The sequence below is a fragment of the Choloepus didactylus genome, chromosome X, assembly GCF_015220235.1.
Source record: "Choloepus didactylus isolate mChoDid1 chromosome X, mChoDid1.pri, whole genome shotgun sequence".
Classification (NCBI taxonomy): Eukaryota; Metazoa; Chordata; class Mammalia; order Pilosa; family Megalonychidae; genus Choloepus; species Choloepus didactylus.
Window position 1 is genome coordinate 124,148,072 of NC_051334.1, and position 19,115 is coordinate 124,167,186.

Genomic DNA, 19,115 nt, shown 5'->3' on the forward strand with positions numbered 1-19,115 from the left:
ATATATCGTCTTTGGTGAAGTGTCTATTTTAATTTTCCATTTTTATTAGATTGTTAATCTTATTATTGAATTGTAAGAATTCTTTATCTATTCTGGATAAAAGTCTTTTATCATATATGTGTTTTACAAATATTTGCTCCCACAGTGTGGGCTTTCTTTTTATTTTATTTTCTGAAGGGAGGAAGTTTGTAAGTCCAATTTATAAATTTTTATGGTCCATGCTTTTTGTGTCCTAATGAATCTTTGCCTAAGCTGAGATCTCAAAGATTTTCTACTGTGCTTTCTTCTAGAAGTTTTAGGTTTTACATTTAGATCAGTAATCCATTTTGAGTTAATTTTTGTATATGGTCTTAGCTAAGGGGTCATGATTAATGTTTTTGAATATAGATGTCCAATTTTTCAGCACCATTTGTTGAAAAGACTATTCTTTCTCCATTTAACTACTTGGGCACCTTTGTCAAAATCAGTTGACAGTATTTTCTGGTCTATTTGTGTTCCATTGATATATATGTCTACTCTTATGCCAGTACTGCAGTGTCTTGATTACTGTAAACTTGAAATCAAGTAGTGTGAGTCTTCCAACTTTGTATTTTCTTCTAAAAAATTGGTGTAGCTATTCTAGTTCCCTTTGATTTTCCATATACATTTTAGAGCCATCTTGTTAATTTCTACAAAAAGCCTGCTTTCGATAGAGTGCAATGATTCCATAGATATGTTTGGGGAGAATTTATATCCTAAAAATAGTGAGTCTTAGAGTCAGTGAAAATGGTGTACATCTCCCTTTATTTATATTTCCTTTAATTCTTTTCATCAATGTTTTAAAATTTTCAGCATACAAGTGTAGTGTATATTTGTTAGATTTATTTTCCCTAAGCATTTCCTGTTTTTTGATGGTGTTATAAATGGTGCTTTTTTAAAACTTCAACTTCCAATTTTTATTGTATAGAAATAAAATTTATTATTTTACATTGACCTTGTAACATCCAGTGATATTATTAAACTCTTTAAACTGATTAGATATAATAGCTTTTTTTTGGTAGATTCATTGGGATTATTTACATAGATGATCATGTTGTCTATGAATAAAGACAGTTTTACTTCTTCATTTCCAATCCTATGCCTTTAATTTATTTTTCAGTCCTTATTGTATTGGCTAGGCTCTTCAATACAATGTTGAATAGAATTGGTGAGAGTAGACATCTTTGCCTTGTTTCTGATCTTAGGGGAAAATATTCAGTGCTTTACCATTAACTATAATGTAGGTTTTTTTTTTTCCAGAGCCCTTTATCAGCTGGAGGAAGATCCATTTAATTCTTAGTTTGCTGAGCACTTTTATCATGAATGTTTGTGCAATTTTGTCAAATGCTTTTTCTGCATTGATTGAGATGAGCTTTTTTTTCTTTCCCTTTTTAGCCTGCCGATATGATGAATTACATTGACATGCAGATGTTGAACAATCCTTATATTCCCAGGATGAACTCCATTTAGTCTTGAGGTATTATCCTTTTTCTCTATCATTGGATTTGGTTACTATTGTTTTATTAAGGATTTCTGTGTCTAGGTTGATAAGTGGTATCTGTCTGTAGTTTTCTTGTTATATATTTTTTTCTGGTTTTGGTATTAGTTTAATGCTGGTATTATAAAATGTATTGGGAATTGTTCTCTCCTTTACTGACTTCATTGCTATCTGGCTCACATAACTTAGATTATTGTGCTTATAGTGGGGCCTAGAGTGCCAGAGGACTTTTTTCAGTGATTCTCTCCAGTCCCAATTTTCAGCAGTCTTTTCACACCTGTGCCACAGAGCCGTCTCCATGCTTTTGGCCATTCAGCAGCTGTAGGCTGCTGTTATTACTAGGTGTTAGGCTCATGGTGGAGCAGGAAACTTCTCTGCTATCCTGTCTGGTCTCAACCTTAGGGAAGCCCTAATGCACATGGAACTTTCTCAGTGTTCTTACTTCTCTTCACATGGCTGCTATCCTTGGCTTTGTATCTTTTGTTGGTCTTTGGTTGGAGATATTTTCTTGCCCCTTCCCTAAAAGTAGTTGACCACTGCTCATTATTTGTGTAGGATACTCTGCCTGAGATGGTTTCCTGCCCCTCCTCAGGGACTGCAGGCTTTTGCTTCTGTTTCTCCCCCAGCAGTAATGGGGGCCTTTGTTTTGCAGATGGGACAGTTTCTTATCTGCCTCTCCTGACCAGATGAGTTTTGCCTTGGTCCCGGAGGAAGTCTGCTGCTTCTCCTCTAGTGACTTAAGGCTTTTGGTTCTCATAATAGAAGGATTTTGAGAAGTATGTTGTGCTGCGTGCCTGTCCCCCAGCCGCAGCTATTGTCTCCTGCCTGCCTGAACTACCTTGCTTTGTCTCCAGTCATTTTTTGTGAGCTACTGGATAAGAACCCTGGAAAAGAACTTGGCAATGAGTGTATAAGCGTCTGAGGCTCCCAGATTTTCCAAAATGCTATACTAGCCCATGATTTCCCTTTAAGAATTCATTAAAATTTTAGCTGATTTCTTTTTACTTACTTTTATGACAGCTACTTCTGTCTCCGTTCTCTGCTAAAGGTAAAACGGTGCATATGCCCTATTTCTCCTTAAGGGAAGAGGTTCTTCACCCTTTGGAATTCAACTTACCTCATTTCTCTTTTGGGCTCAAGGAAAGTTATGATTTTGTAGATTGTCTTGATTTTTCTCTTTGTTAAACGGTGAGTGTCCTTCTCGTATGGCTTTTTACACCCTAAGTGGAAGCAGAACTGGGGCTTTTTAATTATGTGTGTTATGGTTGTTATTTTTGTTTTCCTTGTTATTAAATATGCTTTAGGAAGAAGCATATTTCTAAAGCATACTCATAAAAAGTTGCTTTTTATATGTTATACATTTATTATTTAAGTTTCTATTTTTAAAAAATTATTATACATTAAAATTATACTTCAAAGTATCATAAACTATTCTTGATTTTCTTGGAGTGCAGTTCTATGGATTTTAACACATGGATAAATTCATATAAATACCACCACAGTCAGAATACAGAAAAGTCTCATTACCCCTAAAACTTCTTGTGCTATCCTTTTATAATGTTTCCCCCACCTCTAACTCCCACCAATCACTATTCTGTTCACCATCACTATATTTTGTTTTTTTGAAAATATCATATAAATGAACTCATACAGTACTGTGACAGACACACTCTAAGATGACCCCTTCCCAGTGCATCCTGCCCTTGTATGATCCTCTCTCCTTAATCATGTGCAGCACCTGTGACTTGTTTCTAACCAATAGAATATGGCAAAGGTGATTGAACATCACTCCCGTGATTGTTACATTATATAAGTCTTCATCTTAGTAGACTGGAGAGACAGAAAAAGAGGGAAGGAGAGAGGAAGAAAGAGAGAGACAGAGAGAGAGAGAGAGAAATTCTCCTGTTGGCCTTGAAGAAGCAAGCAGCTATGTTGTTAGCTGCCTTTGGGAGAGGGTGACATGGTAGGGATTTGTGGGTGGCCTCTAAGACCTAAGGGTGGCATGCAATCAATGGCCAGTAAGAAATGGTGGCCTTCAGTCATGTATCTGCAGGAAATAAATTCTTTCAACAACCTGAATGAACTTGGTTACAGACTCTTCTCTAGATAAATCCAGATTGCAGCCTTTCGAGACCCAGAGCAGAAGCTCTAACCATGTCTGGCCAGAGAAACTGTGAGATAAATGTTTGCCATTTTGAGCTGCTTGGTCTGTAATTTGTTGTAGCAATAGAAAACTAATATAAGTATGTAACCTATTGAGATTGCTTCTTTCACTCAGCATAGTTTGAGGTTCATTCAAGTTATTGCATATAAAAATAGTTTGTTCCTACTTATTCCTGAATAGTATTCCATTGTAAGGTGAACCACAATTTACCCATTCACCCAATGAGTGACATTTGGGTTATTTCCAGTTTTTTGGTGGTTATGAATGAAGTTTCTATAAATATTTGTATCTAAATTTTTGCATGAACGTGTCTTCATTTCTGTAGGGTACATACTTAGAAGTATTAGCCCTCATATTTATGTCTGTGATCCATCTTCAATTAATTTTAATATGGATTTACGAAGGGATCATGGTTCTGTTTCTTTTCATAAGCATATCTACTTGTTCCAACTATTGATTGAAACATTATCTGTGGAATTAATCTTTTCTTTATTATATGATAAAGTGATTTGCTCACCAGATGGTGAGGTGGTGTAGTGTTTCCTGATTTACATACATAAATACAAGAAAGTATAATTATTAATGTAATGACTCTACTTTATGTGCACTGTTTTCAAACGTGAAATAGAAGACAGAATTTACATTATAAAATATATAATTAAATAGTTCCCTTAGTTTAAATAAAACCATAGGTGCATTGGCCTGATAATTCTCTATAGATTATATAGTAATACTTTGGAAGCTTTGAAAGGACTGCTTAATAAGAATGGTGTTATCTTTGTTGGTGACTGTAAGATCAGTTCTTTCGTTTTACTGATAGAAAGATTGGAAAACAGGGTGACTTAGATAAAACAGAAGTTCATTTATCTTCTAAGTTAAAGAGATTGGAATGAGGTAGTCCCATTATTCAGGGGCCCAGGATCTTCCATCCCTAATGTGTTGCATCCTTTTTCTACATCACTTCTTGGTTCAGAATGACTGTCTAAACCCTATCTGTCACAGTAAGATTCTAGAGGGAAAAGCAAGAAGAAGGGGCAAAGTGAGAAAGAGCCCAAGATGGTTATTTATCCCCCTTTGAGGTTTCTTTCCTAGAGTCTTCACAACAATTTCCCGTCACATTCTTTGGCAAGAAATTCCTTCACATGGTCATGGCTTGCAACAAGGGGGTGTGGGAAACATAATAATTTGGTGTTCACATTGCCACAACACAACTGTGTTTCTGCTAATGAGGAAGAATGCAAAGAGTGGATTAAGGGTAGATGATTAAAAGTTTCTGTTCCAGTTATTATAAATCTGGTTTATGGTTATAAAATATCATTCAACTAATAATAGAAGTTCATAAAAGATTGAAATGGGAAATTTCCAATGGCAGAGAGAATGCTGAATGTTCACCAAACTCTGTTTCATTTTCTTCCTGGGGTCATAGGAAGGCTACTTGTCCCAGACTTTGTGATAATTGGGGCTCCATGCCTGACTTCTGACTAGTGACTGTGACCAGAAGTGATATTCACTAGACTGGACCCCTAAAATCTTCCACAGGATTCTTCATGCTTCCTCTTCTTTAGACTGCCAGCCAGATGCAATGAATACAGGTGAAGACTCCAAGGCTCAGGAAGATAGTAGAGCCATAAGAAGGAAGAAGGCTGGGTCCTTTAATGTCTACATGGAGCAGAGCACCTTCTCCATTCTGGCCACTTGATTACTTAACATAGAACTTGGACATCAATAAAACAAACTTTCATTGGACTGAGCCTCTGAAATTTAGGGATTGTTTATAACACGAAGAATTACATACTCTAATTATTAGAGCCCCAAATAATATACCAGCCTAGAAATGTCCTTCATTAATTCATGAATGTATTGGTATTTATTGTTCCACTATTAATGATTATATAAAGGTAGATTTCAAATTTTAATTTTTATACATATGCATACATAATATTGGGTAATATTACATATTGTACGATACAAAGGTCAAACAAAACACTTCACTCCCAAACACTTTCATTTCCAAAATTATCACTAAAGTTACTAAAAATTAGCTTTTGAAGTTAAATCTGAATTCTAAATTTAAGTTGAACACAGAATTTTGATGAACAAAATGTTCAAAATATATTTCAGACACACAAATAAAGAAATGTAAATAAAAAATAAAATTTCCTTTCAAAATTCAATTGCTAAGTTAAAGAAAAGCAACAAAATATAAGGAGAAGGAATTGCCAATTATTGACAAAGGTATGTGAAATAGGTACTTTCCTGCCAAACCAATGATTTGCAGCTTCCGGTTAGAAATATCCAAGTTCGTGAAGAAATCTCTGAAATTTTCCTGAATTGTTTAAGAGAAGAACTGAATAAAAGGAGAGACATAACATATTCTGGAAACAGAAAAATTAACATTATAAGGAAGTCATTCTCCCTAAAATATATACAACTCAGTACAATCCCAATCTAGATCCATAGCGAGCTTTTTTAGTGGAGATTGACTAGCTGTGTCTCAAATTCACCTCAAATTGACTAGCTGTGTCTCAAATTCACCTGTACCAGAAAAAGCAAGAAAAAGCATGTAAGAAATATTTTTAATTTGGTCTTTATTAAATGATAAAGTGAATTTCTACCTCTTTTTTTTTTTCAAGAAATCAACCACCTGAAGGGTTTGAGCTGAAATCAAACTGACACTTGTTGCCATTTCACTTTATGGGTTTTAAAAAAGGAACGTCTATCCTTTAACACTTCAACAGTGTATAAGCTGCCAATTCTCCCTCCTCTAATTCAGGGAAGGGCCTTCTGCCTCCTTCACAGGGAGGGGGTGGAGCATCCTCTGAGAAGGTTGGCAGTGAGCTGTGCCTGGCCAGTCTTGGGGGAGGGGCTGCATTTCACGAGGCTGCAGCTGACAAGAAGCTTCAAGGTAATGGCTGTCTTAAAGCTAGTTATTTTCCAGGGAGTTCTCAGGGCCCTAGAGTAAATAAGAGAAAAATAGGGCTGCGTCTTGGAGTGGTGGGAAGGGTGTGCAGTTCTGAGAGAATTGCTGGCATTTTGAAGGTATTCATCCTCTGGAATTTTTGTATCTCCCAAAGCTTTAAAAGTCCACAGTGGGAGAAGAGGTGATCAGATTACAGTGTCTAAATTAAGATTTCAGTATAGCATGGCTGTTCATTCTAATTCACGAGTTGGCATTCCGTGTTTCTATCTTTGCTAGACATTCTGTTATTGTTTGCATTTTTAAACATTTATTAATTTATGCAGAAAAATAACGGATAGAAATATTTGACAGCATAGGGGAAAATACTCCTAAAAATTGATTGAAACAATATGCATGTGTCACATGTAAATGTACATGAGCATGGAAAGGGGATCAAATAACAGGTTGAGTGAAAATGCTTTCATATGATGTGTGCATGTTGTGTGTGATTAGAAAAAATCTGGAGGAAAATAAACTCCCTTGATAACAGTCAACATTTCTGTGTGGGTCAGGTTACTATTTTAATATTATTTTAGACCTATTTCAGTACATTCAGAATTGTTTTCCCATCATTATTTTTATATTCATAAAAGAAAAATGAAATTGAAAATTGCTTAACAATTTTGTTTCACACACATAGACACACACAGACACACAGGCATACCCACCCTGTCTTTTGCCGATGTTGGAATTTTTCACCTCCCTGATCAAGCCAGTAGCCTGGTTGCTGTGTTGACAACAGCCCTACAGATGTCTTCCTTTCACCTCATCCTTCCAGACCACAGGTATGGCTGTGGTCAGCAAGAAACATTTTTCTATATCTTCTAAGTTTGAGAGTGAGACAGAAAGAGGGTTTGGTTTATTTTTAAAAGCAGTTTAAAAAATATTGTATGGCAAGGTAACATCCATACAATGGAATGTTATATAGCTTGGCAAATAGAAATAGGAACCTGTAGTGATATGAAAAGATGTCTGAGAAGTTGTATTGGATGTAAAAAAGCAATTTGCAGAATGGCAAGTACCATATTATGTCTCTTAAAGATAAAGGACTATGTGTGTCACTACAACATATATATGTTAGTACAATAGATGGAGCCAAATATGGAAAAAAAATACCTGCCAAAATTTAATGAGATTATTTATATAGTTGGACAGATAAGGGCAGGCTTTACCATTCTATATTAAAAATATTATTAATATGTACTTAAAAATTGTTTATTTTTTGCTTAATCAGGGAAAATATTGAGATAAAATGTTACAAACTTGGGGGAAATGTCATTTAAAGCAATTCATGAAAAAGCCTGTGGACAATTCTTATAGATATATAATAATGTTCTAAACATGCTCCTGAGTGGGGCCAGAAGCTGGTTTGAAATGGTATGCATTCATCTATATATGTAAAAAAAATCTGGGAAGATATAGAGAAAATATTGATAATATTGATAATGCCTATATGTACAGAGTTATACTTCTTTGTGTATATCTATCTGTATCTTTTTAATTTTCAATAAGATTCTGGATGTTTTAAAACGGAAACATTGTGTGTGAAGATATTATGATACAGTTATGATTCCACATAACTGTAGAAAATTATACAAACCTAAGAAGTCTGCTGGCTGGATGGCTGTAGTTCCCACCCTTCTTCACTAAGGACCTCAGTGTCTGCAGTTCTGGTTCTGGTCACAAGATGGCGATTGCTAAGTTTCCTAAATTTTCTCCAGGCAGCCATTTTTATGAAGTGGGCAAACAAAGCAATGAAACGTGTTTTGTATCAGCATACTATGAGACAGCATGTAGAGTGTGACTGAAACTCTGTTGAAAAACTTGTACTTATGTAGAGGAGAAAACCCCACATAAGGACTGATGTGAGAATTCAAATAGAAAACAAAACAAAAACTGCTACTACACAGTCTGGCCCCGAGAAGACAACAGCAATTGTTATTTCTCTTCTCTCCTGTCCCCACCTCATACTTTTCGTGAGAGAGATGATTTCAATATGAACCAAATATCATACTTTGTCCCAGAGGGCATTTCAAATTATAAGAAGGAAAATATGTCAGCCACATCGTGAATGAGATTTCATCTTACTCCTTTGTTTAAGAATGACATGCTTGCTAGAGTTTTGATAGGGAAATTTCTTTAAGCCTTTTCCATTCAGTTGGTTTTATTTCCTCTCTTCTTTCTTGTACAGCCTAGGTTAATATCAGACTCATGTGACCTGGGTAATCTTCATGAGATGTCAGTTGAGCCCGGAAAGGCAGTGCGAATACAGAAGCACAGAGCCAGGTAAAGTCTCTGCTAAATAAGCAGTTAAAGTGGTAACCAAGACAACCAGCTTACAGGACCAGACCCACCACAATTCACGTGACATTGGGTAAGACTATTCCCATTTTACAAAACATTGCATATTAAAAACATTTTGAAAGCTCCTTTCTCTGTGGCAATAGCATTTTTTTAATTCAATTTTGTTGAGATTGTTCACATACCATACAATCATCCAAAGATCTGAAGTGTACAATCATTTGCCCCTGGTACCATCATACAGCTGTGCATCCATCACCACACTTAATTTTTGTTCAATTTTTAGAACCTTTTCATTACTCCAGGCAAGAAATAAAGTGAAAGATGGGGAAAAAAAAAAAAGGAAAAGAAAAGGAAACTCGAATCCTCCCATATCCCTAACCACCCCCTCGCCATTACTGACTCATAGTATTGGTATAGTACATTTATTACTGTTGATGATAGAATGTTAAAATACTACCAACTGTAGTACATCTCTTGCAATAGGTATATTTTTTCCTATATGCTTCTCTATTATTAACCTCTAGTTATAGTGACATACATTTGTTCTAGTTTGTGAGAGACATTTCTAATATTTGTATAGTTAATCACAGACATTGTCCACCACAAGATTCACTGTTTTATACATTCCCATATTTTAACCTCCAACTTTCCTTCTGGTGACATACGTGACTCTAAACTTCCCCTTTCCACAGTACCATTACATAGTTTTGCATTCATCACCAAAATCAATCCCTGACACCTTCATTACCATACACACAAAAATAACAAGAATAATAATTAAAGTGAAAAAGAGCAATTAAAGTAAAAAAGAACACTGGGTGCCTTTGTTTGTTTGTTTCCTTCCCCTATTTTTCTACTCATCCATCAATACACTGGACAAAGGGGAATGTGGTCCATATGGCTTTCCCAATCCCATTGTCACCCCTCATAAGCTACATTTTTATACAATTGTCTTCAAGATTCATGGGTTCTGGGTTGTGGTTTGATAGCTTAAGGTATTTACTGCTAGCTATTCCAATTCATTAGACCCTAAAAAGGGCTGTCTATATTGTGCCTAAGAGTGCCCACCAGAGTGACCTCTTGGCTCTTTTGGGATCTCTCTGCCACTGAAGCTTATTTCATTTCCTTTCACATCCTCCTTTTGGTCAAGAAGATGTTCTCCATCCCACAATGCCAGGTCTAGATTCCTCCCCAGGAGTCATATTCCACGTTGCCAGGAAGATTTACTTCCCTGGGTGTCAGATCCCATGTAGGGGGGAGGGCAGTGATTTCACCTTTCAAGTTGGCTTAGCTAGAGAGAGAGGGCCACATCTGAGCAACAAAGAGGTATTCGGGAGGAGGCTCTTAGGCACAATTATAGGGAGGCCTAGCCTCTCCTTTGCAGCAACAGTCTTCCCAAGGGCAAGTCCTGTGGTAGAGGGCTCAGCCCATCAAACTCCCAGTCCCCTATGTCTGTGAGCACATCAGCAACCATCCAGGTGGGGAAGCCCAACACCCCTGCATTCTCCACCAGCTCCTCAAGGGGGCTCTGCATATTTTTTTCCTTTTTTTTTTTATTAACTTTTTTTTTTAAATCAACTCTATAAAAAATAAAAAAATTAAAAATATTTAAAAAAACATACAATAAAAGAACATTTCAAACAGACACAACAAGGGAGTAAGAAAAAGATAACTAACCTAAGATAACTACTTCACTTCCAACATGTTCCTACTCTACCCCAAGAAAGTAACCTAATATAGTGTGGCAATAGCATTTTAAACTAAAAGCCACATTTCATATTAAAATCATGTTAGGTTGATAATTTGAAGTAGAATCATTTTGCTCCCTGTTCTGCAGCTATAAAATTTGATAATTTAAATTCATAGTTTCTAGTTTGGGGAAATAATCTGATATATCAAACCACTATGAAGAAATCATGCAAGAGGGTATCCAGGTGTCTCCCTGAGTTCCACCAACCACCTGACTGTCAAGAGCTCCTTTATAACTACCCTATCCAGTAAGTGACTGTAACAGCTATTCCAAATCTCTGACACCTAAACTCATGCTTTTAAGGAGGTCATGTGCTGTTGTCTGGGTCCAGGAGATTCACACCCTGTTATCTGTGTCTAAATGCTTTGTGTGGACAGGGAAGCACTTGGAGTTTAAAATTATAAAACTGTGATTCAGCTACAACAGTATTTTCAAAGAGTTCCCCATGGACAAGTAGCATTAGAATCATTTGAGAACTTATTAGAAATACAAAATTTGGGGCCTAATCTAACCTGAATAAAACTGTCAGGATGAGACCCAGAAAACTAATTTTAACAAGTCCTCCAGATGATTTTGATACATGCTGAGTTTGAAGACCAATTGCCCTAAGGTAGAACATTAGGGGCACAAAAGTACCAACACATCCAATAACATAGAGTCCCTGACACATCACCACCTCCTGCCCCCACCTCCCTTGCCATGTACACATTCACTGTCCTGCAAAGCATGGTCAATAATAAGGGCAACTTCTTGGATCTGAGGTATTATAAACCACTTCTCAGGTTCTTATCCCCTACCCTACATTATGCTTCATTTTTTAACTCTGATGTGCCACTGAACATTGTTCTTTCATTTCTTCTCTGTTCACAATTGCTTACATTATATTTTGGCAAAATAATTTTATTCTGATACTTTTCTTCTTTTACTTTTCCCCATTCCAGTGTCTTCCAGAATTGTCCCATTCAAACCACATCTTCAAGCATCCTTGGGAGATTGGGTGGAGGAGAACAAACCACAGCAACAGTAAATCCTTTGTAGTCCTAAGAGAAAAGCAGCTTCATTAAGAATATTGCTTTTGGTAGGACCTGCCTTTGCAGTGGTAACAAAAGCCAACCACCTTGACCCCTGATAATAACCTCTTGGGACACAAATCTAAATCAGAATGGATGCCAAGTATGTCCTATGCAATTGGAAAGACCAGCTATGGCCAGCAAAAGTTTTGTCCAGATCTGAGACTTCAATAAACAATAAGAGAAAAAAGGCATTTTCCATAGAAGTTCAAATACTCTCACTAGATGAAAGAATTCAAGTGGAAAGCACAGAAATAAAGATTCTAAATAAGTCTCAAATTGAAGACATTGCTTCCTCACTGGAGACACAGTCAGAGGACAGTGCTACACCTAGAGAGTTAGCAGCCTATGAAAGATCACTTAAAGTGGCACTGGATATTCTGAATGAGAGAACAAATTTGAGTCAAGAAAACACTTCAGAGGAAGAAGAGACCACTACACTGTCTCAAGATATATCACAAAAGCAATCTGATTCACCCCCCCATAAAAAGTATCGGACTCACAAAGGAGACTTACGAAAGAATCTTGAGGAACGTGAAAACCCAGCATCCCTGTTGGTCTCTTTAGAGAGTGATGATTCTATACATGATGATAAATCACAGGTGCACACAACCATCAGTAATATTACTCCAAGTGAAATGGAAACAATGTCATCAGAAAACTCAAGCTGGTGCCCAAGTTTCCCTTCACTTTCAGAAGATGATGAAAAAGAGAGCAAGAAAAAGGTTGACATCTCAATTATGTCCTTAAATTCCACAGTCAAGGAGGAAGGTGCATGTGTTAAAGATGAAAAATTCATTCCAATTATGCCATCAGATATGCTCACTGCACCGAAATCTTTGAAAGAGGAGACACAGGACACCTGCCCAAAGACTCTGGTTATTTCCTCTGAATGCTCTTCCTTTTCAGAGAATATTGAGGATCCTGGAGAAGGTCCTTCAAATCCATGCTTAGAAGCCAGCCAGAATGAATCTTCTGTGGAATCAGAGATGGATGCTGCAACATCCTCTGGTCAATGTTCACTGGAATGCCAGTTTTCACTTAGTGCCTCTAACCGTGTCCTGGATTATTCACTCCTTCTTTTGAATAATGAAAGAAATCTTCAGAGACTGGATTTTGAAGAGTTTGAGGAAGAACTTCAAACTTCTGCCAAGACAGTGCATTTAAATTCCATTGGTGCTTCTATATTTGATGAAAATGAGGAAGATGAAGAACTTCCACGCATTGTTTTTCATTATGAGCCACGTTCATTTGAAACAGGAATGATAGTCTGGTTTAAATATAAAAAATACCCGTTTTGGCCATCAGTGGTAAAAAGCATCAGGCGAAAAGAGAAGAAAGCAAGTGTGCTTTTTGTTGAGGTAAACATGAATCCTGAAAAGAAAGGCATTAGAGTGCCTTTTAGAAGATTAAAGAAATTTGATTGTAAAGAGAAACAAGCACTAGTGGATAAAGCCAGGGAGGATTACAGTGAAAGTATCGACTGGTGCATTTCACTGATTTGTGACTACAGAGTTAGAATAGGTTGTGGTTCTTTTGCAGGCTCTTTCCTTGAGTATTATGCTGCTGACATTAGTTATCCAATTAGGAAAGCAATGAAACAGGATACCTTGAGGGACATTTTTCCAAAGGTGCGTAATGAAGATACTGTGGAACCAATGGTCATGACTTCCCAGACCAAGAAAATGTCCTTCCAGAAAATTCTCCCTGACCGGATGAAGGCTGCTCGGGATCGAGCCAACAAGAACCTAGTGGACTTCATTGTGAATGCAAAAGGAACAGAGAACCATCTTCTGGACATTTTAAAAGGCAGGAAAGCTTCCAGGTGGCTGAAATCATTTTTGAATGCAAATAGGTTCATGCCCTGTATTGAAACATACTTTGAAGATGAAGATCAGTTGGATAAGGTCGTAAAATATTTACAAGAAATCTATACACAAATAGATGAAGGAATGCTGACACTGATAAAAGATGATAAAATTAAATTTATCCTGGAAGTTCTTCTGCCAGAAGCAATCATTTGTTCAATTTCTGCTGTGGATGGATTAGATTACAAGGCAGCTGAAGCAAAGTATCTAAAAGGACCATCTCTAGGCTACAGGGAAAGAGAATTATTTGATGCAAAAATCATATTTGAAAAGAGACGGAAACCATCAACAAATGAAACTCATTAAATCTCCAGAGAATCCAAACCATGACAGGGAGCTTTCATAAATCTGAATTTAAAAAAATCTCCAAACAGTTCACTCTAACATGTAAATATTTGTGGAAATGGGAGACTTTGGAGAATGTGTTCAGTTTTTTTTTTTTCAGAACTTTAGGATCTGTGGTTATCACTACATCTTCATTTCCTTTTTCCTGCTTCTTCAAAGTCAATTTTATTAACATTTCAGCATAATTCCAAAATGATTTTTAAGGGAAAAGTACTATTTTCTTTTATGACATTTTTGTGTCTATACCGCATAGTTAAATACAGAATGAATGACCATTTTCATATTAAAATTGCACCGGTATCAGATATTAAGCAAGGTAATTAGAAAAAAGTTTAAAAGAAACATCAATTTTATATGTATATATTTTTGCTTAATTTTTATGAAATTTTGGGTTTTCTCTTAAGATAGTTGAATTATTTTTCCTGCTATGCCTATTTATTTTTGGAAAAAAAAATCTCTGAACATAAAACCAAGGATAGAGATGCTTTGCTATGTATTATAACTAACTGCAGTCACTTTTGCAAGAAAACAATCTGAAAATTAAATGTAAATTAATGGATTGTCTGCATGTAGTTGATATGTGTGTTAATGACAGCTCAGCATGCAGAAAATCATTTTAGCAACCTTGAGAAGATTGTTCACTCTTCAGTCCCCTGGAATTCCATTTATGGGAGTGTCTGTTCTTCAATGGTAGAATGATTTCTGAAAATAGACAGGCTTTTGGTTATCTTCATAACTGACAATGACTGAATCTTCTTAATATAGCTGTCTATCCCCAGGTGGAAGACAGTTAGAGTCATTGTATTCACGGTTTGGCCACTCTCTAGACCTATGAGTCCCAGCTGACTGCTTAGGAGCCCATCTAGTTTGTTACAAGCTGTAGAAAAAGCAAGTGCTTTGTTCTGAGTCTTGTATCACTAAAGATGTAGTCATTTTGTCTCAAACCAAGTAAACTCTATCCTCCAGCTTATTCATAGTGTAGCTCCAATTAATTCCAGAAGTGTAAATGCTAACTCATAAGTCATTCCAGGCTGTTAGAAGGAGTACATAGACCAGGATCTGTGCATTGGAAATGTGTTATGGAAAAGCCTCCATTTAGCTAAGTACGGCAATCTCTGAATATGGTTGAACATATACAATTAAAAGTTAAAATCTGAAGCCAATGAATTGTTTATCCTAATTTGAAATAAGAACTTTTGTGAGAACAAATGTGAGAAAAGCTATTTTATTTTAAAAACTTGATGTGAAACATAAATGCTAAAGGCTTGACTAAACCTGGCTGCTTTTTACCACTTAGAGTTAGTCAACTGTCACTCATGGGCTATTGTAATGTGTTCACATGGCCATACGTTTTTGTAAACTTTGCAAAAATTAGGTGTTGTAATTTGCAATAAAACCATTGTATCTTTCACCTTGGACTTGCACTCCATTATATATTAGATTGCATAGCTACATAAGTGGCATGTTTGGAATTTTTGCTTGTTGTAGTTGTCATCTTTTAAAACTCATTATAAATTATCTTCTCATTCTAAATAAATACTCATTTTCATGCTTGATTTTCTATTATTTTAGAAGAGGGTCTTCCAAATTGTATAATCTTCAGGTCCCACAGAACCTGCTTTGGATACTGCCTGAAAGAAACCAAGAATCCTCAGGCATACTGCCTGTACCAATCCATATTGCTTCCTCATGGCCCTGAGAAATATTTGACAGTAGACGATCACCGTGCTATGTGTGGCCCTTATATTCTGGGAAATACACTGTAGTTCATCTATAATACCATGTTCCTCTGACTCCAGTATATGAACCCAGCTTTGGCTTTCTCAGTGGACTCAGCTCTATCTTTTGGTTCTAATATTTTCTCTACTCCATTCATTCATTCATTTGTTCATTTATTCATAGCATTGTGATCCAGGAGAGAAAATGAGGTATGGATAAATTTCAATTGCCTTAGAAAGGAGATGTAATCTTGTGACTCAGGTGACTATCTAATATCTAAGATAATGGATACATTACTTCACCTTCATAGTGAGAAATACTTATCAGCATCATGGAGTGACTGCCTGTATTTGAAAACCAATTATAATGTTGGCAGGACTGAAGTAGACAGCATGCACAGCATTTATAGGTATCTACATCAATATGGATCATGATATGGAAAGGGTAGAACCTTGAGACCTGGAATAATGACAAGCCTGAGGAACTTGAATACCTAGAATCCCTGAACTGTCAGCCTGGTATAAGCAGTCCTCCAACCCTTGATATTGGAGAGGAGCCTCCCTGCTCCTGTAACAAGGCAATTACCTTATATAAGGCAGCTACCTCAAAAGATGTTGCCTGTCTTACTCAACATCCACCACAGATGTTTTTCATTGCTTCCAACTCATGACAAGTGTAAGGTATCACAGTGCAAGGAGCAAAATGTGGTCTCTGTTTAGCTGGAAATACCTTATATTTAGAAAGAACTACAGGACTTGGCTAATATGTACTAGCATGAACTGGGATAATACATGTTGGAATGGATTTTGATGTCAAATTGGTAAGGGAGGGGGTTAGAATATAAGTCAAGATAGGGAAGAACTTATTGACATGAGAGCACACATCTATGATGGGATTCAGTGTCATGGAGCTGGCCTAATATGCTGCTGGGGTGGCATCTTTAAGCTTAGACAACAGCCTCTGTAAATGAGATGGAGATACTGGAACTGCTTTGCTAGGATTCTGAGGAATTGATGAGAAGGTCAAAGGGAGTGGGGTATTAGAAATGATTTTTGTGTGAGACCAGAGGGCCTATATCTGAACACTTTTTTTTCTGGAGGTGCTGGAACACTGGCAATTTTGAGGTCATTGTAGCTCTCCACTGTAAGCCATGGTTGAAAGCAAGCAACACTACCAAGGAACTGGCAATCAATGGGGATGATAGGATTCTAGAATAGCAGGATGCAGGTGGTGGCAAAAAATTTAAGAGGCAAGGTGGGCCATAATTGGAAGCAAGTTCAGAGTGGAGTCATGCTAATTTGACCAACAGGGATCTGTGGCAATGCCTTATAGATAATAGTATTCCATGGCTAGATATATGGGTAGCTTACTGGGTTGTTACTTCTTTTGCATAAAAAGAAAAGAATGAGATCTGGCAAGCCAAAGTCTGATGTTAGCAGTACCGTGGTAAATTGTGGTTCCCCACCAAAAGTTTCCATATCTGTAGTGCAATTTGCCCTACTACTCATGCTATATGATTCAGTGCTTAAGGTGTCTATAGTAGATAAGGATGAAGTATCTGGTCACTTTTAAACCATAATACATGAGTGGCAACACAGAATTCTGGGGTTCTGAAGAAAAGCCATACCTCCTATGCCAGCAAACTACTTTCCATTTAAAAAGCAGCTCCTTCTATGCTATCAAACTTTAGTATATATGTAGTATCTAACCATGGGACAACAAGTGACAATATGAAAGGAATTGCACATCATAAGCTGGATATTAGAAGGTTCGCAGAGTGAAAAGGTCTGGCATGCTCATCAGCAATAACATGTTATGATAGAGATGCTGTGTTCAGCAACCAGCCTGAGAAAGCACAAATAAATCAGCAGGTGGCAGAAACTTCCATGACATCAAGCATCAATAAAATGATGCCTCTCCCTTAAATCATTCTTATGGCCTCATGGGGGAAGGGATGATCTATAACCAAGTAATGGAGTAAGAAAATAACAGGCCTGATACACAGATGTGTCAGCATGAAATGTTGATGATGGTTGTAAATGGATTGTTTCCATACTACAGCCTCAGTTGGAATACTCCTAAACAAAAGTGCTAAAAGGAAAAACTCCCAGTGAGCAGGGCTATGAGAAGCACACATGGTCTTTTACTCTGTATGGAGGGTGTTCCAGTTTGCTAAAGCTGCCATAATGCAACATACTAGAAATGGATTGGCTTTTACAATGGGGGTTTATTACTTCACAGATTTACAGTTCTGAGGCCATGACAATGTCCCAATTAAGGCATCAATAGGATGACACCTTCTCTGAAGAAAGGCCGATGGCATCTGGGGTTCCTCTATCACATGGGAAGGCACATGGCCGGAGTCTGCTGGGCCTCTCCCAGGGTTAGTGTCTATTTAGCTTCTCTCTCTCAGTTCCTGTGTGTCCTTGCTTGTTTCTCCCATGGAGTTTCTCGCTAAGCATCTGGGGATCCTCTCTTAGCTTCTCTGGGGGAAAACTCTGGGCTTCAACTCCTAGCTTCTCTCCTGGTTCTGGTTTCAATGTCTGTCTTCAAAATGTCTCTGGGCATTTTCTCTCTAAGCATCTCTGAGCTCTTTTCAAAATATCTTTACCTTTTATCCTCTCATAGAGGACTCCAATAAGCTAACTAAACCCATCTCGAATGAGTGGAGCCACCTCTCCATGGAAATAATCTAATCAAAAGGTTCTAACCAAAATTCAGTGGGACACATCTCCATGGAAACAACCTAATCAAAAGATCCCACCCACAATAAATCTGCACCCACAGATTAGATTAAAAGAACATGGCGGAGGCGGGGCAAGATGGCAGACTGGTGAGCTGTAAGTTTTAGTTACTCCTCCAGGAAAGTAGGTAAAAAGCCAGGAACTGCGTGGACTGGACACCACAGAGCAATCTGTCTTTGGGCATACTTCATACAACACTCATGAAAATGTCGAACTGCTGAGATCAGCGAAATCTTTAAGTTTTTGTGGCCAGGGGACCCGCGCCCCTCCCTGCCAGGCTCAGTCCCATGGGAGGAGGGGCTGCCAGCTCCGGGAAGGAGAAGGGAGAACTGCAGTGGTAGCCCTTCTTGGAAACTCATTCTACTGATCCAAACTCCAACCATAGATAGACTGAGACCAGACACCAGAGAATCTGAGAGCTGCCAGCCCAGCAGAGAGGAGACAGGCATAGAAAAAAAAAAATAACACGAAAAACTCCAAAATAAAAGCAGAGGATTTTTGGAGTTCTGGTGAACACAGAAAGGGGAAGGGCGGAGCTCAGGCCTTGAGGCGCATATGCAAATCCCGAAGAAAAGCTGATCTCTCTGCCCTGTGGACCTTTCCTTAATGGCCCTGGTTGCTTTGTCTATTAGCATTTCAATAACCCATTAGATCTCTGAGGAGGGCCCATTTTTTT

At 37.4% G+C, this 19,115-nt stretch overlaps 1 protein-coding gene and 1 long non-coding RNA gene across 2 annotated transcripts; both read left to right on the forward strand.

Annotated features, from left to right (window-relative positions):
• Window positions 1-1,409: 1,409 nt before the first annotated feature.
• Window positions 1,410-11,745, forward strand: LOC119522707. Its single transcript, XR_005214507.1, has 3 exons — window positions 1,410-1,495; window positions 8,831-9,013; window positions 11,635-11,745. It is a non-coding gene; the product is annotated as an uncharacterized LOC119522707 (long non-coding RNA).
• Window positions 11,746-11,855: 110 nt separating this feature from the next.
• Window positions 11,856-14,034, forward strand: PWWP3B (PWWP domain containing 3B). The gene has a single exon (XM_037822131.1). It carries the CDS (start codon window positions 11,856-11,858, stop codon window positions 13,935-13,937), a length of 2,082 nt encoding a protein of 693 aa, XP_037678059.1. The 3' UTR covers window positions 13,938-14,034.
• The last annotated feature ends 5,081 nt before the right edge of the window (window positions 14,035-19,115 follow it).